The 23,639-nt window shown below is 32.3% G+C and overlaps 1 protein-coding gene across 1 annotated transcript in view; it reads right to left on the bottom strand.

The window, feature by feature from the left end:
- Window positions 1–23,639, bottom strand: part of LRP1 (LDL receptor protein 1) — a 97,574-nt gene that overhangs the window by 73,341 nt on the left and 594 nt on the right. The window contains exons 2-8 of the mRNA XM_074183572.1: window positions 18,788–18,964; window positions 13,168–13,402; window positions 9,940–10,154; window positions 6,743–7,065; window positions 5,998–6,493; window positions 4,444–4,974; window positions 2,175–2,588 (exon numbers count right to left, since the gene is read on the bottom strand). Coding sequence (XP_074039673.1) covers window positions 2,175–2,588; window positions 4,444–4,974; window positions 5,998–6,493; window positions 6,743–7,065; window positions 9,940–10,154; window positions 13,168–13,402; window positions 18,788–18,964 — 2,391 coding nt within the window. The remainder of the gene's footprint in view (window positions 1–2,174; window positions 2,589–4,443; window positions 4,975–5,997; window positions 6,494–6,742; window positions 7,066–9,939; window positions 10,155–13,167; window positions 13,403–18,787; window positions 18,965–23,639) is intronic.

Below are 23,639 nucleotides of genomic sequence, written 5' to 3'. Positions count from 1 at the left end.
ATGTCGATTTGACAAATCATATGAACAAACTGAATTTGAGATTGCAAGGAGAAAATCAGCTTCTCCCTGATTTATACACCAATATCAATATCTGCCTTCAAGCAAAAAATAATACTATTTCAATCGCAATTACGTAAAAAATGTTTCACACATTTTGAAACATGTGAAATATTCAGCCACACTACGAGACTGCATTTCCCGTCAATTTTGCAATCGGAACTTTGAGTGCTTTGAAGATAAATTTTGATACTCGTTTTTCAGATTTTGATGTCATTGCAAATGAAATTAAGCTTTTTCAAAATCCTTTTGATTCTAACATTGAAACCCTGGCTCCGGAAGTCCAAATGGAAATTATTGATTTACGGTGCAGTAATATGCTTAAGAACAAATATCAAAATTCATCTTTGTTGGAATTTTATAAGTCTTCCATTGGTACAATTTGATAATTTACATAAATTTGCTCGTGGGTTGTTTTCTGTTTTTGGTACTACATACTTGTGTGAGAAAACGTTTTCCAAAATGAAGTACACAAAGAACTTTTACAGATCTCAATTAACCGATGATCATCTTAAATCTGTTTTGATAATTGGTACAAGTAAAATTGATCCACAACTACAAAGTATTGTCGGTGGAAAATCACAATTACATAAATCTCATTAGTGTTTTTGTTTTACTGTGATTCAATTCAATTATTTGTTAGTTATTAATATGCTTAAACTTATATACTTCAGTTAAGTTTTGTTTGTCATCATTTCTGTCGTTAAGTTTTACCTTGCAAGTAAATAAAACCGAGTAATTACCATTCTGTGTTTTCTTCTTCAACTTATCACAGCAATAGTAACAACAATTAGGTAATCATTGGTTGCCGCGGGCCATATTGATGACAGTAAATCATTGGCTGTCGCGGGCCGGATTGATGAAACTGGTGGGCCGGATTTGGCCCGCGGGCCGTAATTTGGAGACCCCTGCTCTAGTTGAAACAATCGCTTTGTTGAGTTGACAAGATTGTTTACCAGTTTGTATATAAATATGCAAGAATGATAAGTTCTTCTGTCTTCAAAATATAGAAAATGAAATTGCTTCAACAATATATTATTAACTATTCCCTGTCTGGGGTAGGCATTATCTAGTTTGTAGATAACATATTTCTTAAACCGTTGTTGGACAGATTCAAGCGATTGAATGTGTGTAGTATATATAGGTGACCAGATAAGACAGCCATATTCTAAATGGAATCTGATAAATGAGTTGAGAAGAGTAATAAAACTTTCCATGCCTTTGAAATCTTTACAATTCCTAAATATAAGCCCTAACATTCTTTTCACAGCAGTCACATGTTTCTCTATGAGAGTTTAGTGTCAAAGAATACTCCCACACCTTTGCACAAGTAAATAATCATTTATCAAATAATTGTCAAAAGTGGTATGTTTATTACACAAGATGGTATATTTACATTTACTTAAAGTGAGTGGGGACAAACTGGGACCGATTTGTAAAATAGGAATGAAAGAATTGTAGCAGATTTGAATGAAAACCAATTTCATCGAGTTTTGAAATGAGTATGGTGTGGTGTAACTTGTCGAAGGCCTTTGACGAGTCTGTGTATATTGTGTCTACCTGAAGCTGATTTCCTAAAGCACGACTTATTGTTTGTGTGTTCAAGAGTTATTATATTTTGTACTTTGTGAGATATTCTATTATAGATACATATCTCAAAGTATTTTTCAAAGGTACACAGCAAGGCGATGAGTCAAAAATTTTTCATATCATTTATCTTACTTGTAACCGCAATTAACCCCAATTGAAATATAAACTTTACAGGAAGGAAAATATAAACTGTTACTAACTTCAGATGTAACCACTTTAATTGTAATATTTTTATCTAAGTGTAATATTTAATAAAATTATAAATGAGATTATTAGAAAACCATCAAACAAAATAAAACTGAAAATCGATGGATCGTATTTATTTTAGATGTGTAAGAATTATAGATATTTACGAAATTACTGTAACCAAACTGTATTTAAACTATTCAAATCATTATACCATATAGAATATCAATATCAAGAGAAACGAAATTGGTTTTAGTTTTTATCTAACTCAATTTTGTTTGTGATTACTTTCCACTTTCATCTTTTTGAGAATCAATATGGCAGATTTAATGATTTCATACCTTTTTGTATGTCGGCATCGACCAATTTAATATCATAAAGAGGCAAATTTCCTTGAAAGATTTTCTTCAAACCCGTCTCATTTCTGTAAGCCATGATAGACCCTTTTGTCATTTCAATGAAGTATAAATGCTTTTGCATTCCAACGCCAATAGCAAGGCTAACAGATGAAGGTGAATCTATACCCATCTTGATTTCGGTTTGTCTATTACTTCCATCTAAATTGATGCTCTGTATCCAATGTAAATGTTTATCAGACCAATACAACTTCTTTCCCAAAATATCAATTGCCAGACCTGTGGGCCAATCTATGTCATTAGTGATAAATGATTTTATGTTTTTTCCGTCCATTTGAGCAGTATCGATCCTCCCATCTTCAGGTGACATACTCGACCAATGAGCCCAAAACATCACTCCTGTTGAAATATAATATTAATGAATATATTTTATATTACTTCAAATGAATTGATTCATATGTAATTCTTGATAAAAATCTAGTAAGTATACGTGTAAATGAATGATGGATAATGAATGATATTGTATAAATTAATGGAAGAGAACTATTGAACTAGCAGTCATAGGAAAGTGGGCAAACCGCAGGAACCTATATACGCTAAGTCAAGTGTAAAGGATAGGCAACAATTGGCTACGAAAAGGGGTGAAAAAAAAAACGGTCACTTGGTATGTCGAGACGCGCGTTGAGTAATTTTTGTTCTGGTGGGAAAGGCTGGGAAAGTGTTGTCAATAGATTCAAGTATTGTCTTTCTATCAAACTTGGCTGTACCACTAGCGAAGGCTAAGTATGCGTATTGAGGCCCTGACATCAAGTCAGAAAAACCTTGCATGTCACTACCTGAGAAGTAGGCAGATTGAGACATCAGTGTAGTCATACTTTCTTGAAAATGAATTTACAGTCAAAGCCAAACTTTGCAAAACACTGAGCTTGTTTTTTGTTTTTGAAATTATCGTAGTAGCTTGTGTGCACTTCTTATAGATACATAAGTTTTTTTCTAAAACATTTAAATGAATTATTTTTGGAATCATGGAATATGTATGTTTTTTGTACATCGAGTTATGTCTGAGAAATTCAAACTTCTTTCGTCATATTTACTGAAAGGCAATTGCATTTCTTGGTGCTGTTACTACCAAACTTGCTTTTTTAAAAATTTTTTATTCCACTGAATATCCAACAATATAAGTTTTTATTGAAATTTATAATTGGATATTAAATAATACAGACAAGGAATATCAAAACAACGAAATAATTAAAATTAACAAATAATCATCCATAATGATTATCTAGTAGAATAACATCAAATCAAATCAAAATATACTTTATTGTCCGAAGAATGGCATCTTATTGATACATTCCAAGAAATACAATGTAGATATAGAAAAAATTCTAAAAAGCATAAATGTAGATATAAAAAAGTTTCAAAAATGTATAAATGTAAATATAAAAAAGTTCTAAAAATGTATAGATAAAACACCACCATGTATAAAGTTTATGTTATTTGTTAAAATACTCTTCCAAACTATAATAGGGTCTATAAACAAGTAGGTTCTTCACCATCAAATTCAAAGTTGGGATAGGAAGTCTAAAGATATAATTGCTATTACGAGTAGCATAAGGAGTAGAAGCAAACTTGAACTTTGATTTATGTTTATAAATAAGGCAAACTGTCTCTAGGATAAATAGTGCAATGACTGTTAAAATTTTATTAGCAGTGAGCAAGTTCCTGCACGATTCTCTGAGTTTGACTTTACAGAGACATCTCAGTAACCTCTTCTGTAATATTAATACAGAAGAGAGAAGGGATGAGTCGCATGCTCCCCAAAAAGATATTCCATAACGTGGTCGAGATTCAATAAGTGCATGGTAAACGGTCTTTGCGATATGGAAACCCAACTCATTTGAAACCACTCTAGCTGCATAACATCCGGGGGAGATCCTACTCTTGAGTTGTTTAAGGTGTTCATTAAGTTTCAGCCTATTATCAATGAATACACCGGGAAATTTTGTGTTAAATTAATTTTGTAATATGGCAGCGTCTATTGGAATTTCATCAAGCGAATATTTGAATGATATTATATTCGTTTTAGATGCATTGAGCGAGAGTAAATTTGCATTGCACCAGCTCTTCACCTCCTTCAAGTCGGATGATATCATTTTATTTAGTTATTATATGCCAATGAAATTCTTCCCTTTTTCACTACTATGGTCTCATACTACATCAAAATGAAATTTGGAAAAATGATTTTGACTTTTACCTCTTATAGGATCCACTGCTATGGACGTCGGCGTGAAATTAGCATTCTGAATGAGAGTTTTGGATACTGAAGTATTTGATAACTGTATAACGCCTAACGAATTCTTCTCCAAACTTGTCCAGTAAATATTCCGAGAGATCCAATCCAAAGCTAAACCATCACAAAGTACGTTTTTTGCTAAAATCGTGTGGTTGGTCGTGTTGCTAATAGGAACCATTTCTATGGTCATGGATTGTATGTCAGAATAGAAAATTGACATGGTCTTCACGTCATAATCCAGACCTTTAGGTCGTCCTATTCTTGTCAGTGGCACCATGGCATCATTTCCAGTCTCTAAATCTACAGCTTTAATGGAAAATGGACGGCTTTTCGATAGCAACAAAAAAGTTGAAGGCGTTTTCATGGCACATTTAGTGTTGTTCACAAGGACATAGCCTGATGCACAGATACATTTTTTAATAGCTATTTGACGATTCCAAACAGGAATACAAAGGTGTTCACAGTCATGATTTGACTTACATGGATGAGCCACTGAAAAATAAATAACTGTCATTACAAGTCCAAATATCAAGACTGATACACAAACTGAGAAAATCATTAGAAAGTGTATTTATGTGTATGTTGATAATAATGTTTGAGATTCTCAAGTGTATTCAATCATCTTTTTTTTAAGTTTCAGTTCTGATCTATCTTTTTTTATATTCTCTTCGTACTTAGCTATGTTACAGTTTTGAATTATTTTTTTCCATACTATAAACATTTATGTTTTTCGGGAAAATAAATCATTGTTATTATCATTATTATTGTATAGTTCTTCATCTAGATTTTTTTGGGTTTAATCTAATTTCAGATTTTTTAGCTTATATACTTTTTATTGTCATTGCCAATAAAGGCAAGAGCTGTCATACCTTCATTGTCATTTTCCTGCTATTATTTTTCAATATCTTATTTTTATTCGGAAGATTATTCACTTTAATTCAATATAAACTTTATTGTCTGAAGAATAAATTCTTATTGACGAAGCCTGGTGAAAAAATATAAATATAATCACAAAGTAAGTGATTACATGAACTGAAAAGAGACTTGCAAATAACAATAACCTGATAAAAACGTTCAGAATATAAGAACATGGTCAATCAAATGAAATAAATTAAATTAAATCAATAAAATATCATAGCTATTACAGATAGTCATACTCAATTGAAATTATCATTGTAGAATTCAGCTAAGCTATATAAGGTCTCTCAGAAAGCAAGTCTTTCAGCTTTCTCTTAAGAGCACTAAGGCCATTTATGGTTCTTATAGTTTGAGGAAGGTGATTGAACATTTAGAAACCGTTGTAAATAATAGAATCTTTAAATAAAAACAAAGAAGGCAGCGGTAAATTGAAGCTGAATCTTTGCCTGGTTTTAAACATTGGCTCGTCCAAGTTGTTAAACAAATTTCTACTTTTAAAGAGAAGGCAGATCGTTTCCTATATAAATAAGAAGACCACGGATAGATATTTTGTAAACCAATTGATTTATTGTTTTCACTGATATATTATATACTCACCATCAGGTTGTCGCTGCCTATGGAACACATATACATTAAATGGTCTACTCATATTTGCTACAAGTGTCTTTTCCTCATGTCCAGATTTATCCAACTCGAAGATACTATTATTAAACCACGATGAAACAAACAGTTTATTCTGAAAAATTGAAATCCCATACAAATTTCGTACCTTTGGACCTCTCAAAACTGTTTTTCTGTTCTTTCCATCATAATCTACGGTTTCCACATAATCCAAGTATGTATCTATCCAATACACTCGTTTCTTTGGAAAGTCTACTGCAACTCCATATGGATAAACAATTGTGTGATCTACAATAGGCATTCTTGAAAGCCCGTCCATACCAACACGCTCTAACATAGGTGCTGAATTTCCCCACTTAGTGAAAAATAGATATCCGCTAGTAGGGTCAAGTGCTAGTGACCGTGGCTTACTCAAATCGTACTCAATGAGCATGTTACACCAGCGCAAGTTATTTGTACACACAATAATCACCTAAAAAAATACATCATTTATAATAACAAGAGGCAAAAAAATTCAATTTTGGAATGAAAAATTATATTTTCAAAAGCCTGGTGAAATTACTGTTATGAACAATTTCAAACAGTTGGTTTTAGTATATTTCAAAATCAATTGTTTTTATAGGCAAAGAAAGAAACAAGATTGAATAAATATTTCAACAATTTTCAATAGTAATAATGAATGAAATTTTTGTTCAACAACAGAAACATAATATATAATCACCTCTCTTTGGTCATCCATGAAGTACCAATTCCCTGTTATCCAATCGAATACCATCTGTTGAATTGCCTCAATTTCCAATAGAGGTGAATCAGAACTCATGACCCAGCGGTTGTTGAGATCGTTAATATTGGCACAAACTAATGATGCTTTAGTGAGATTGTGATGGACATAGCATACTGTGTGATTACGATGAATGAATTCCAAAGCATTGCTGTTCAAAAGATGGAGAGTAGAGTTTCCAGGAAAAGCCTTTCCATCTAAGGTAACCCTTTTTATTTCCGTTTGGGTTGAGAAGATCAGAGATGGGGGTTCTGAAGCTGGAACTGTAAGATATTGTTTTAAGGAGCAAGTTATTATCGTTCGTGAAGACAATAAGGCAATCATTTGTTGTAAATAATTTAAACCCCTTAACCATATTGTTTCTTTCATGGGTGGATTTTAACATTAACCAACTAATGAAAAATTCAGAATCAAAATACTGACGGATTTCTTCTAGTTTCATTTAATAGTATATTAATTTCAACAATATCAATAGTAGACGACACCATAGCTAGTATTTGTGATCTAACACAAGACAGTGCTGTTTGCTGGCGTTTAACGTGGTCAAGAATGTAACATTTAAGTTTAGCTGTCATTTTAAGATCTATGGCAGTTTGACCTATCTACCTGCTTGCAGTAAAAAATGTAGAGAGACAGAAATAATTGAAAATGAATTCAAATATTGGCATTGAAATATTTCAAACAAAAAAATCAATTACACCTAATTATATTAAAACAGTAAAAACAAAAACAAAATAGTACAATATTCTTCTAAATAAGACCCAATGTCAAAGATCTAAAGTGTTTATTACATATTCAGAATACGCTGTCTGTTCAAAAAATAAGGTGAATTTTTATTTTTCACAAAAAATTATTCATTCATTCATCAATTAATATTTTGTACGCCCCATAATAATCTCCCTCATATTTAATACACTTGTGGCAGCGTTTTTTCCAATTCTCGAAGCTGTTCTGATATGCACTTTTTGGTCCTTAAGATCTTCTCAACGATTGCTATTTATCTCCTTCATCGTCGTAAAACACTGTCCTTTCATGGACTCTTCAATCTTGAGAACATGAAAAATCACAGGGGTACAATCTGGTGAATACGGTGGCTAAGGCACGATTAAGGTGTTTTCAAACAAAAAAATTACGAACAAGCAATGACGAGTGAGCAAGTGCATTATCGTGATGCAAAAGCCATGCACTTTTTAAGCAGAATACCGGACGTTTTCTTCGTATTGCTTCTCACAAGCGCCGCATAACTTCAAGATAATACTCGTTATTGACCATACAACCATGTGGCAAAAACTCCTGATGCACTATGCCACAGTAATTGAAGAAAACAGTGAGCATAACCTTGACATTTGATCGAAATTGGCGTGCTCTTCTTGGTCTTGGCTCTCCTGGGCTCTTCCATTGGATTGATTGGACTTTGGTTTCAAAGTAATATTTTCACATATAGTCAGTGGGCATACTTGTAGACTGGCTATAAATCAAATTATCTAAGAACAATTCATTCAGGCCAGTCTCATCTCCCTACACAGTAGGTTAATGGACTGACACCTATCAGAAAACAACTACTCCCCTGGCTAATACCACGAAGGGCGTTGGATTATATCCAACAGGTTGGCGATACAACTGCCGCAATAAACATATACCTATGATTCGTCACCAGTTATGACCCTTTTGAGAAAATCTGGATCGCCGTTGACCTCATTCAACGATTCCAGAGCGATGTTCATGGGACGGTTTTTTGACGTCTAAATTCAGCAATTTTGAAACAAACTTCGCTGCCACACGCTTCGTGCCCGAAATTTACGAAAAACTAGCATTGCATTAACTAACCGATATGCCGACATCCTCAGCAATTTCTCTAATAGTAATTCAACAATTCTATTTAACAATTTTCTTCATTTTCTCAACATTTTCATTGGTTGTTGATGTACTGGGACGAACACGCAAAACACATAACTTTCAATAAATTGATGGATGTAGCGGTTACTACTATGTTTTTTACCACTTTTATTTTTGACTAAAGTTATTGCAGTTTCGTCTTATAAGACATTTATTTATTTATTTACGGGAAAGCCCGTTTAAAGTATAAATTACAATGTTAAAATATAATTAAAATAAAATCAGATAAGGTACTGAATGACAAATTCCAACTAAGAATAGCTTGAAAGCGGTAAATTTAAAGTCTAAAAAGAGGTTAATTTTAGAGTATTAAACGACAAAAAACAGTGAGCGACAATAAAACATACCACATATACTACCATAAACTATACACTAAAACATTAAAGCACAGTATTCCATAATTGAGTTTAAAAATGATGCAAGATGTTAAACATCTCAACATTAACATTACTATTGGCTAATCGTAAGATTCTTGGAATGCAGCTATTGAATGTGTGGTTCAAACAATAAAATGGTACGTGAAATGTTTGTTGCTGTCGAGTTGAGCGGTTTTGAACATGTAGATACATTTTTTTTAGGAGTTCAGGACAACTGAATTTGCCGTTAATAATATTGAAAAGTAGTGTCAGATCTCTCTATTTCCTCCTAGTTTCCAGGGAGGACATACTCAGAGATTGCAGTAGCAACTTATACTTGCAACGAACACCCGATTTATATACTATGTATCTGAGGAAGTTGTGTTGGACATTTTCGATGTTCCTAATATAAGTTACACAATGAGGGGACCAGACAGAAGAACAATACTCCAGGTGTGGACGGACCAGTGAACAATAAAGGGCTTTAATAGCAGTTGTGCCAGTGAATTCTTGGGTTAGCCATTTGATAAATCCTAGCATTTTCATGGCTAGCCGTTGATATATGTAGATTGAATATAGGACGAAACTAAAGTAACTTTAGTTACAAATAGGAGTGGTAAAAAACATAGAAAGTTTCAATTCTCATTTTTCATGACTTCTAACTTTTATGCCTCTCACCAACAAACTAAACATGCTAAACATCTAAAAATGTGAACGTATGTAAGAGATGTGTACCAACATAAAAAAATTTTAAAAATCGCTAATCAAATGTATGTAGCCCGCAAAATTTGAACATTCACCTTATTTTTTGAACATCATAATTTTTAGGTTTTTTGTTACAAATTTGAATTATGTATCAGGTATATATTTTCTTTACGTACTCACCATTTATAGCAATGCAGTCGGTTCCGTTCACTTGGTAACCAGATACGCATGAGCATTCAAAAGATCCTATTGTGTTTGTACATAGCTGGGCGCAAGTATCATCAAACTCACATTCATCAACATTAACACATTTATTGCCATCAGGCCTTTTTCCATCTGGGCAATAGCACTGAGGACCCTTGGGGGTTGGTTTACATCCAAATGTACATTGTAACCTACCACAAATATAAAAGATAAACATGAAATCATACAATGATGTTCAAAGGACAAATATTTTGTATTTCTTATTTGATTATTAGATAGGAAAACTTGTAGATCTATTATACAAAAAAGAGCCGACAGAGACTTTCTATGACACTAATCCCAGAGAATTTGTTCAACAGCACAGTACAAGTTTTGCGGCGCTAGCACATGCTATTTGTTACTCAAGCGTGTAATATATCAGCCTTCGTCAATTGCAACTTATATATTCAATTGCTGTAAAGTAATGTAAATTAGACGGTTTTGGAACTATTATTTGCAGCATCAAACAGTTTTATTCTCTATATGTATATGAAGGAGAGCGATAAATTCCCAATACAAATTAACATATCAAATGAGTTGAGAGATATTTATCGCCAGCTCAAAAATTTGGCTAAAATTGAAATAGTTTTATTCATCATTATAATTTTCACACATACACAATTACAAGATTAAATACATGAGAAAACTTATTGAACTAGTCAAAGAAGTAAAATGCTAAAAACTAAACACAAATGTTGTCAATAAATTTAAAAAAAAAAGGTTAAACCGAATTCTTATACACAGAATTCTTAAGTTAGTTTGATACAATGCAAAATTCTTTGAGAAAAATACAACAGCGATTTGATTTTTTTTTATAAACAAATAATATTTTGACAGCGATGACATAAGCTGCGTTACTAACAGTAATAATACCTATAAGGTCGGTTAAATTGGTTTTTCATTTTGAGGAACTAGAATATATCTCTAAAAGATATTTTTAACGCATTGAGAGGAGTTTACGGAATCATGGTTAATTTGAAAAACCTCGAGTAAGAGTTGTACAGTAAGTAGAAGAGTTTGGTGATACTGAAATTGGCGTTTTGTGTGAGTTCTAAGTTCAGAGGGCATTCTCAGTAATAATGAAGTGATATTTATTCGATTCAAAGTTTGTGAAATACTGAAAAATGGGGAACAAAGCAGTATCATTGAAAGAGATTGAACATCATAGGGCTATATCAACTATGTCAGTTCGAAAAGTTTGAGAAGAAATAAATTTAGAACTTACAAAGTCAGAAAAATCCACCATTTGCGTTCAACAGACTATGATAAGCGAAAAATATTTTGAAGATGACTACTCAGACATCATCAAGATAATGAAGTCTGTAATAAAATTTTATTATGCAATGAGAATAGATTCACAAATAAGGGATGGTTCAAAAGAAATGATCATTATCACTTGCGACAAGAATATTATTTTCTACATAGAGCTACAAATTTCCAGAAGAGATTTTGAGTTAATGTTTGGTTTGGTGTGCTAGACAGCAAAATTATATGTCCGCTATACTTATTTTAGACATCTTTGACAAGGGAATTATATTTGGAATTCTTGTCTGAAGCTCTAGTTGAGATGTTGGAAGATTTGATTTGAATGTTTGGAGAAAATATCAGTATTTTCAACATAATGGAGCTCCACCACATCGCAGAACTATTTGCAGAGATTTTCTCGATACGACTATGACAGGAAAATGGATAGGAAACAATGGTCCTATTAAATGGCCACCACGTTCAACTGACCTAACCCTTCTGGACTTCTCATTGTAGGTCTTCATTGAATACAAGGTATTCGGCTCAACTTTTGCCAATATTGACGTCTTGTATATCTCCACAGATGTTGGAAAATTGACATAAAAATACTATTGCAAGAATGAATATGTGTTCAAGGAACGATGGATGGCCAATATGTGAAGTTTATCTACAGCTTTGAGTTCTAGACCCATAAAATATTGGTTTCCTTGTTTTTTTTGAGGTAGCACTGACCGAGAATTGTATGACCATAGAGTGATGATGAAAAAAACGTTGGGAAACACATGAAGTTGTTGATAAAATATAATGAATAAAACGTCGCATTGCAAATTGGTTTGTATCAGATTTGTATCATTTGAAAACAAAAAAAAAAAACATTTATTGCCCAAACAGGCATAAGACCCAGTTAAAGGACAGCTTTTACAAACTATACATGTATTTGTGAACAAGAACTAAATTAAATCATTCAATAATTGGTAGAAAATGTTAAATCATAATAACAAAAAAAAAACAATCAATGGCAAGAAAACATAATAACATGTATAAATGAATAACATGTATGAATAGAGAGGAATAAATTTTCACATACATCATTTGGAAAGAATATGTCTAATTTCCCTTTTGAACACTCCAATAGGCGTTGTAAATAGATATATTTTTCGCATATCTAATTGAATTTTTGCACATCGAATGTGCAAAATGTGAAATAGAGGTGGTAGAACCAATAAATAAAATTCAACAATTCTAGATTTTGGTGAATATTTTAAAAACAACCAGTGATACATCTATCGTTTACAAAATTCAATTTGAAATAGAAGAAATATCTTGTTAATTAATTGATATTAGGTAAAATGTTCGTTCTTTTTTCTTGAAAACTTTTGTATTCATATCACTTGTCAATAATTGTATGTTTTTCAAGAATTCATAATAATTCTCATTGATTCAATTAAATGAATGCAAATTTTTTGAAAAAATGCGAGTGTCTGGTTGATTTTGCAGTCGAATTTAAACAGAGTTTAGATTTCAACTCAAATATTAGGCAACATTGAACAATTCGAATACAAAAAGAAAATAGGCCACATGCAGATATTTTCAATGGGCCAAAAATAACCCTTTGTACTAGATAACTGCATAATACAAATTCTTTCCGAATGAGACAATTCATAAAGTGATAGGAATTATATGAATTCAAATAGACAACCACATATGTCAAAAACCTGTCAGAAGGACTCTTAATACGTCGGTTGGCGTTTTGCCAAGTGTAAATACTTGTGTACACTTCATTATTAATTGAACCTTTAAACCAAATTAAAAGCAAAAGATCTTATGGTTTGTGAAGGTAGAGGCATTTTTGAATTTGAAAGATATACTTTTATCATGTTTGCTGATAGATATAATATATGTTGTATGAATTTTACCAACCTGTCACAAGCTGCAGAGTAATTCCGGCAGAAATCCCACTCATCACTATTTCCCTCACAGTCTCGATGGCCATCACAAAACTTCTTGACTGGTATGCATTCCAAGCCTACTCCACAAGCTGCTTCATTCCACTTACACTGCCACCCTTTGGTGCAGTTATGTGGGTCCTCATCAGAGAAATCTGGTCCCAATTCAGGAGATACTCCACAGTCTTTTTCCTCATCACACACCCAACCTGAATATAAATGTTTGTAATGAGCTAGTGAGGTTGTCAACTTTCTAACGAACATAAAAAAAAGATATTTTCAATATTTCAGAAGAAAATGATGAAAAACTATTTTAATATATGTTAAGCCCTTTGCGGTTAATGTTGTGTAAGATTGAAAAAACAGTTTTTTAAACGTTTTCTCCCAATATTCATAACCAGTATATCTAACAAAATATATTTAATTCTAATATGGATTGAAGTACTTGAAAAAACATTAAAATTAGTACAGTTTTTGTATCAAAATGGTTGTTTTAGTAATAATTTGTCAATTTAATAGTTCAGGTAATACATTTTATAGTTGTTCAAATATTAGAAGAGTATGAAACGTATTGATTCGATTTGATGGAACCACAGATTGAATATTATATAGATGAGAAGATCCAATTATTTCCTTTGATGCCAGAATCTTAGTAACATCGTCATTCAATTTGAGTGTTTGGAAGAGTGTTACCTTTTTTAATAAGACATTGAATATCAGGTAAACCTGGAGAGAGTAGAAATAAGTTTTTAATGCCTTTAAATGGCAAGATCTATGTCAAGTAGAGTATCTGGATAGAGATAAATATTGAATATTGCTGACAGCAATGTTCAATTGAAAAAATAATTGAACAATGTTTATATAGGGTCTTCCCTATATAAACATTGGAACTTTGACAATCGATAACGGCCATCTTGTTGAAGCTACATCTGTCATATTAGTCCGTTTTGCCAAATCATTCAACAATACGTGCAACTAGTAAAATTGTATTATCAAAATGGGTGTTCTGTTTGGAAATCGTACCACACGCTTCGCCCATTTTACAGTCTCCATAATCGTCCTATAGAGAGGACTATTCGCATTGTGACGGATAAATTTGAGTCGACTGGTTCAGTAAACGATCGAACAACACCCATACATCGACGAAATGCAAGATCTGCTGAAAACATCGCCGCTGTCTGTGAGAGTGTGCGGGAGAATCCGAGGCAGTAGATTTTGTAGAATTTTGCGTCGTGACTTGGGCTTGTACCCATACAAAATTCAACTTACTCAGGAACTGAAGGTGAACGACCATAGACAACAGACATGTGTTGGCTGAATAGGCTCTGAAGTAGTTGACAACTGACATTAATTTTCATCGAAAAATCATCTTCATCAATGAGGGCCATTTCTGGATGAATGGGTACATGAACAAACAAAGTTGTCGAATTTGGGATGATACCAATCCACATGAGATCCAAGAACGTCTAATGCATCTCGAAGGTCTGTGTAGATTACATCAACTTGTTTTCCAGTATTTATCGAGAGTGCTAAGTTATTGCTGAAACCATGAGATTTGTTACAGTTGATTTTTTATTAACAAAACCGTGCTGTTCTCTGCAGATAGTGTCTTCAACATGGGCATATAGTCTATTATAAGACTCTTTCTAAGATGTTTGATGTGAATTTTGGGCTGGGGACCTCATCGATCCATATTTCTTTGAGAACGACGTTGGCCAGGCCATCAATGTGAACGGCGAGCACACTATGCCTGAAATGGATGATTCGGACACCAACGACATGTGGGTTCAACAGGACGGTGCTACGTGCCACCCAGCTCATGCCACATTGGATATTCTGCAAGAGCGATTTGAGGGCGTAGTCATCTCACGTGGAACTGATGTGAACTGGCCCCCGAGATCGTGCAATTTGACTCCGTTAGACTTTTTCTTGTGGGTTATTCTTAAGTCGCAGGTGTATGGGAATAAGCCACAAACCACATAAACCATGCCATCGGTTAAATTCACCCTGATTTAGATAGATGGATTTTATTTAAACTGCAGGTTTACACCTGATTATATGTATACAGTCAATGTCATGGTACATAAAATATATGATTTTACAATACACAGAGTAAATAAACACCTAAAATTACATACAAGAGAAACATTATTAAAAACAGGTATATATGGCACATTTTTTATAAACGACTGTCTTATTTCTAATTCATTACAGCAAAAAAAATCAAGACTTTCATGACTTACGACTAGATCATTGACTTGCCTAAGGCAGCGATTGAGTGGAGACTCTGATCAGGTGACTGCATAGAAAACCCTATTGCAATTTCTTAGACTAGCACTAGGAACATGAAGATTGATCACACTGAGGAGTTCAGGTACATTTATTATCTGATTAAATATGTTGAATATAAATAGTACATCATTCAAGTTTCGACGATCCGACAGGGTTAGGTATGTCAAAATGTTCTAGATGAGTCCTATAGGAGATCATAGAGGGAGACTATTTATTTTTTTGAAGTAGGTGTACCTAAGAAAATTCTTCTGTATTTTTTCTATCATTTCTGAATGAAATGTTGTTTGCGGATTCCAGATTGTTGAAGCGTATTCGGGCTTTGATCTGACAAAGACATTGAATAGAAGAGTTCCTAGTTTCCATTTGAAATCCCTGGCGTTTTTTAACACGAAACCAAACTGTTTGCATCACGTACAATATATTCTATGTGATTTCTGAAGTTGAAGTTACTATTAAATATGACTCCTAGATCTTTGGTCTGGTGCCATTTATTGAATATTCCGTTAGAGTAATAACATTTTTCCATGAAAAAGACATAACTTTGCATTCATCCTCATTCAGCATCAAGCTGTTCGTCTCACAAAAGATAGTGATAGAATCTAAGTCTTTCTGAAGGTTTTCACTGTCCCTTTCATCGTTGATGGTTTGGTATAGTTTGAGATCATCTGCATAGAGTAGGAATTTGGAATGTCTTATATAATTACCTATATTGTTAATGAACATTATAAATTTTTTTCTCAAATATGGCCGACAGTGAAGTACACTATTCAGATCGGTCCCGAAAAACGTGCAATTATTGTAAAAAAAATACAAACACAGGTCTCAAATGTGATATATGTGAGTCTGTATATCATAATAGCTGTGCAGCAAAAGTGAAAATTTGCTGTGATGTGTCAATTATTAATCTAATAGAGCTGGAGCCCATTCAGCCCAACGAATTTCTGAAAGAGGAAAATGAACTTCTGAAACAAATTATCGCTGATAAAAATACAATAATTAATGATAAGGAAACTGTCATTAAAATGCTTGAAGATAAAATAGATGCTCTGGAAACAAAATTTGAAAATGCAAATCGTGGAGTTCAGCATAAAAATGGTAAACAATTGAAGATTCCCACAAAAACAATTGAAGTGGCAGATAAACCACATGAAACAAAAACCGACCCAGGTACAAAAAAAAAACAAACGACTACCTTTGAGGAAATCCAAAACAAGCAAATAAATGTAATGAATCAGCTAATACACTTACAGGATGATTCCCCTCAGCAAAATATATCATCACAGACACAAACAGAAGTAGACCATGATTTTAAAAATATTACTTATAAACTCCACAAAAAGAACCAAAATAAAGTTTATATCAGAGAGGCAAAAATCAATGAAGAGGGGGAAAGTAAAGGATTTGCAGGAAGAGATCAGGACAAAAAAAACTGGTTGTTTGTATCCAGGGTTAAAGACCATGTTACCGAAAATATGATAGTGGAATATTTGAATGTAAAGACTAACAAAAAAAATCGTGTTACTGTTACAGAAATTGATATCCATAAAAAAATTAAATATAACAGGTGCTTTAAAATCGGTATGGACTACAGTGTAAAAGAAATGGCTTATACAAACGCATTCTAGCCCAGAAGTGTTACTGTGTATAGATACGATTTCAAAAAAGAAATGTACAACAAAAAATTCAGAAATAACTATAATAATGCATCAAATTTTCGAGATGTACAGAGTCTAGAAACGCAAAAAATTTTAACGTGTAAATTATATAAGTGTGTTTTATACATTGTAATTTTAGTTTATTTTATTTATATTCATTTTGACTTGTGTAAAACTTTATGTTAAACAGCACCAATGAACTATTCTATTCTAAATAAAAGTTAAAAGTGGGCCTAGAATTGATCCCTGAGGAATGCCAGAGGTTGGTCTAAATAGTGTCGACCTTTTTCTATTGAAAGCAACAAATTGCTCTCTATCTGATAAATATGACTTCACTAATGTTATCATTGATTGATTCATTGAGAATTTCCTTAATTTGGCGATGAGAACTCCATGGTTCACTTTGTCGAATGCTTTCGCTAGATGGATGTAGATTACATCAACTTGTTTTCCAGTATTTATCAAGAGGGCTAAGTTATTGCTGAACACCATGAGATTTGTTACAGTTGATTTTTCATTAACAAAACCATGCTGTTCTCTGCAGATAGTGTCTTCAACATGGGCATACAGTCTGTTATATAAGACTCTCTCTAAGATTTTTTATAATGAGGAGAGTATTGTTAATAAACTATAGAGTTTGTTATGCGATTTTGATTGGCAGATTTATAGATAGGAATTATACATCCCATTTTGAGTTGTTTTGGAAACACACAATTTTCAACAACGCTATTGAAGATTATATTCAGAGATCTTATTAGGTTTTCCATATAACGTTTGTAAAAGTAAGATGGAATACCGTCAACTCCAGTTGATGTTTTGGGTTTCAGGGATCTAACTGCTTTCCAGATATCTTGTTTGGAAATTGATGATATACATAGTTCTCGCAGGTTGATCTCTAGAGAGAGATTGGTGCCACCTGGAGAATCATTACTATAAACTGATTGAAAATATTCAGCAAAAATATTAGAAATATCTTGGTCATAAGAAATGACTTCATCTTTATATCTGAAATTATTAGATATTTTGTATGGCAACTCTCGCCAATTTTTTCAAACACTTCGAAATATTACAGTTTATTGTAGACTCACAGAAACGGACAAAACTTTTGAAATCAATAACACTAGACTTTTGGATGCTTTCGAAAATCTGGAAATAGCAAAGTGTGGCATGAAAATTATGAATAGTGATGAAGTTCCTATTCCAAACAGCTCTCTATTTACTTTTGCAAAACTTTTGAAACCAATAACACTAGACTTTTGGATGCTTTCAAAAGTCTGGAAATATGTGTGTGGCATGAAACGTATGAATAGTGATGAAGTTCCTATTCCAAACAGCTCTCTATTTACTTTTATAAGAATCACCATGGTAAAACCAGCAAAAAATGTCACGATAAATTTACTGATAAATTTACTGATGTATGATGTAGGGTTAGAAATTAATATAGTTCATCACAAGATGATGTCAACTTGGTTGGTGCAGTGTGCCGAGAAGAGTGTTGGAGTTCAGTTCAGTTTAGCCAAAAACTACTCTGAAATTATGATCTAAAATTGAACAATGAATTACAAAACTCTTCTGCTATCCTGCCAAAGATAAAAGATATGTGAAGGCTATCTACTTGTATGTGATTGAAATAATTTTAAACCATACCTGTGGGAATGCATTTCTTTGTCAAAGTACACTGAAATTGATCTGGACGGCAGTTTTTGTTTTGACATTCCATCGTTTCATCACTTCCATCATCACAGTCAGGATGGGAGTCACAGTGCCAGCTTGCTGGAATGCAGTGACCACTAGAGCACCGAAACTGATTGCTGGCACAAGTTACTGCAAGAAGTATACGAATGAATAAAAAAATCATGCCTCAAGATTGTGGTCAAGATACAACCCCGCCTACTCAATCATTATTTGTTGCAAAAACACCAAGTGTGATATTATCGAAAAACAATTAAATAAAAACGGTATACTGATATAACGGGTATATGTTAAAAATTATGCACTAATTATGATAAATGTGCTGAAAGTCAACCGTAGCCGGTCATCAGCACCCTTGGTAAATTTATCAAGATAATAACAAATTATTTGGAAATTACATTCCCAATACAGCTGACAATTCCTTGAACTGTCAATATACATATGATGGTGTTGCTGAACACTTTGTAGAGATGAGAATATTGAAGTTTTCCTTATGGATTGGGGTTATAAAATCTCTCCTCACAAAGTGAGATTAACTCTGGTGTCTTCAATGAAGATGTGGATAAATTGTGTGTTGTTTGTGCAGTTGTAAAGCAGGTCAATTTGATTTCCAAAATCTATTGTTATAATGAGCACATATTCACTTGTGATGCAGTGTTCAGAAAAGTCTGGAATTTACGAAATTAAATGTAAGGACAAAATATCATGGACTATTGACTTTAGTTCATTAAGATTAGTTAGACAAGTTAACAACAGGCATCTAGATGCCTATGAGAGTGTAGAAATAAGCTATTATAATTATATTATGAATAACGATGGTGGGCTAATACCTAATAGTACTATATTGCTTGTTAAAATATTTTATTTATTAGATGTACCTGACTATTACAGGAAGACACATTGTAAAATTAATTTAAGACACAGACACTTAGAAGAGGTATCTATAGTATAAATAAGGATAACATTGTAAGTATATTTAGTTTGATCTTCCTCTTGAAGATGATCACTTGGTGATCAAAACACATGTCGAGGTGTTGAAATAATGGTTTGGTGTTGGAATAAAACTCCAGTAATATCTACTCACTTAGTTATGATTGTTATGTATTGAGACCTACAGTGCAGTAAGTATCAAATTTCAATATGAATAACTGAAGTACTGAGATACACAAGAACAATTTATTTCCCAGCTCAATATAAAACTATCGGTTTTCAACAATCAGGACGATACAAAGCATACAGTTTTTTCCAATTTCAATCCACTATATATAACACCTTTCCCTTTAATAATATTCCCCAACAAAATATTTACAGGAATAACTAAACCTTTTATAAAACAAGGTTTTAAGTGGCATCTACGCCTAGATAACCTAGAATCAACATTTGTTCATTTAGTTTCAACTAGTGTTCGAACGAAACTTCGGTTTCGGTCGAGTTTCGGCAAAAAACGGGTTTCGGTGGCAAACCTGCCGAAACTACGACCGAAACTGCATTCGGAAATTTCCTCCCTGTGATCGGTCATGTTCGGCGCGTTGAATTTGATACAAGCGACAAAGTCATTTTGCCGCGTCCACTTACCTAATCATGTTCGTGACTTGAGACTTACTTTGTGATTTATTTTGTTTATTGCATAAATATTAAGTACCTATTGTGATATTAGGTAACAATTTAAATAAGTAATTTCATGTTTAATATTTTTGAAAAACCATCAATAATATTCAAAAGAAGGATCTACACCTTCTCAAATAAACACCTCACCTATTTTAAGTATTTTTAAGATGCAATTAATATTTTTTCTTAAATAAGGGTTTGTTATATTAATTATCAATAAGTAAAAATGTCGAAGACTGATAAAGTTGTGATTTAAAAATAAAATAATAAATACTGACTGATAACGTTTTCTTTATTTTTCCTCCAAAACATAATTCTTGTAAGGAAGTTTCAGTTTCGGCCGAAACTGAAACCGTTGCCGAATAGGTTCTTTGACCCTCCAGATACAGATACAGAACACCATTTTTCAGAATGACCAGATACTATAACCTAGTTCGGAAATACATCATTTTCTTGTGAATTATGATCCATTTGATATTGTTGCCACGATAGAACAAATTCTATTGTAGAGGACATCAATACATTTTGTAGATGCCTTTGTAAAGGTATTTGGAGTATTTCTATATTGAAAAAGGAAATGGTTGATGATGAGATTGAGTCTAGATTTGAGTTTTCATGTTTTGCTTTCGTAATAGTGCACACTGGAATACAATTTTTATATACTACAGTAATAATTACCTCAGCCACAAACCACACAAAGCGGTAAAATGAACTGAATCTATCAATTCCAAAAACATGTTTAGTTCAAAACTCGTCGATATATAATAGAATCAGGATATACAATAAACTTCCCAATGAAATCAAAGAGACTCCCTTTATCATATTCAGAAAGAAATGTACAAAACTATCAAGTGATAAGGCTTACTATGACCTACAAGAATATTATGAAGATGCCATGTAATTTAGAATGAGTGAAAATTGCGATTGTACTGTGTATGAAAAACATATTTTTATTCGTTGTCCTAGTTCTTGTTATGTATCCTTTGCATATGTATGTATATATATAGTTTATATTTTATTTTAATCATTTACATTTCATACATTTATACTTCATATCTTATACTTCACGTTTATATCAATATTTATTTATGACATTGTGTTTGTAACAAGAATTTTATTCTTAAACAATAAACATACTATCAATCAATAAGTCCTTCCCACATAAACTTTTGGGCATGTTCCGCATGTTATAGACACCTGATCTGTTATCCTTGTATATGTGTGACTTGGAATAAAAAATCAAAAGCTTCATTTATCATTGAAAATATATTTTTTTCAATATTACTACCGATCCCTTTTTTTATGATCTGAGGCTCACGATCGGAAGGCCGTGGGTTCGATTCCCGCCTCGACCAGATATTTTTCTCGAGAGAATTTATCTGGTTGAAGCTGAGATGATTCTGCAACCATGTTAGGAATCACACGTTAAAAGGTAAGGCCTCGCTAGTCCTTAGCTCGCACAAGTTTCTTAACTTCTGAGAGTTGCCGTTCGTATGGGGGCGACAGCTGATTAACGAAAAAACAGATTTTAAACAGACAGATACATAAAAATAATTTTTTTTATCTGCTATTATCTAAAAAATTGTAATAAACTAATGCGTTTTTCATAAGATAATTTAAACATTTTTTTGGAAACATATTGTGATGCATATTGTGATTGGAAAAAAAATCATAAAAAAAATTGTTTAAAAACAAATTTGATAATTTTTTTTACCACTTGTAATTGATATTTGGGAACCTTTTTTTATTCACAATTTTCCTTGCTCTTTGATAACTAAAAAAAATTTCTTATTTAATTATTTTTTTGTTTATTTACCAAACAATTTGTCATAAACAATTGAAAAACAAATTGTAACAATGTAACAAAAACAACCATGTATTATTTCTTGAGAAAAAAAGATATATTTATATTTTATATAGGATTTTAAAAATTCTGTTCTCTACTCCATCATTCTCATCTGGTTTTTTATGTTTAAACTTATTATAACTTATAAACTAATTGAGATACGATGAAATAACTCAGGATTTATTTATTCTTTATTAAAGAACAAATTTAGCCCATAATTCAAACTTTTACTCAATTAATTAATACATTCATAGCATCTGTTTATAAAAAAAATGAGTTTTTTTTTTATTTATATGTTTATATTACATAAATTTATATCTGACGTATATTCATCAGTAATTTCAGCTCATCAATTTTAGTCTTACAATATTATTATCTGAACAATTAATTATTGTGTGTAACAATCATTGTAGTTAAAATTTTCTGGATTTGTCTAGATTATGTCAATAATAAGTTTTTGATGACCCAAAGGGTGTTTCGAAAAAGTAACTGAGATAATAGATTCTTCATTATCATTTAGAGACGTCATTAGTCTGTAATTGAGCAACATGTCTAGGAGTAATTATCAATGGCCACTTAAGGATTTTTTAAATTAAAATCTGACATGCTTTATATCATTCAAATTGTTATTCATAGCATCTGATTATTTTCATAAACAAGTGCTATATATGGAATTAATAATTGGGTAAGAGTTTTAATTTAAGGCTAAATTTGTTCTTTAATTAATAGAGGATAAATAAGCTTTAGTTTTTTCATCGTATCTCAATTAGTTTTCATTCACATATATATGGGAAAAACCTCAGATGAAATAAAAACAACAAGTCTCACATAGACAAGGATGAGAGGTCAGGTATCTACACACTAATATGCTAATCATGCCAAAAATTTTATACAGGAATAACTTCAAGAAATTTCAAAGTGAGAATCTACAAACATAAAAGTTTTGAACACTTATGTGTGCCACCTTTTGGTGGCACACATAAGTGCCACACAGTATGAACTATTACCACCAATGAAGCTACAATGCTAGAACGTGTTTAGATTAAAAAAAATTGTGAAAACTGTTTAATTATGATCATTTTACTTTTCATCTAGTAACAGATCAGTCCATTCATAACTTCAATATGTCAATTATATTTCCAAGAAGGTTGGAGTTATCAACATATAAATCATTTTCGTGTTTTCCTTATTTTGAGGAATAATATTTTTCAAATGACCTCAGTTCTCTGACCTTTCTAAATTTGTTGGATTTCTTAATAACTTTATATTTTTTCAGAATGACAATAACACTTTTTCACTTGAAGTACTCTACACTCCCCACAGAAAAAATGAATTGCTACGCCACTGTCACGC

This window comes from Leptinotarsa decemlineata, unplaced genomic scaffold, assembly GCF_025532065.1.
Source record: "Leptinotarsa decemlineata unplaced genomic scaffold, Ldec_3_MD MMD2_tig00026340_RagTag_RagTag, whole genome shotgun sequence".
Lineage (NCBI taxonomy): Eukaryota > Metazoa > Arthropoda > Insecta > Coleoptera > Chrysomelidae > Leptinotarsa > Leptinotarsa decemlineata.
The sequence above is the reverse complement of the archived record's forward strand: the minus strand, read 5'-3'. Positions and strand labels throughout refer to the sequence as shown.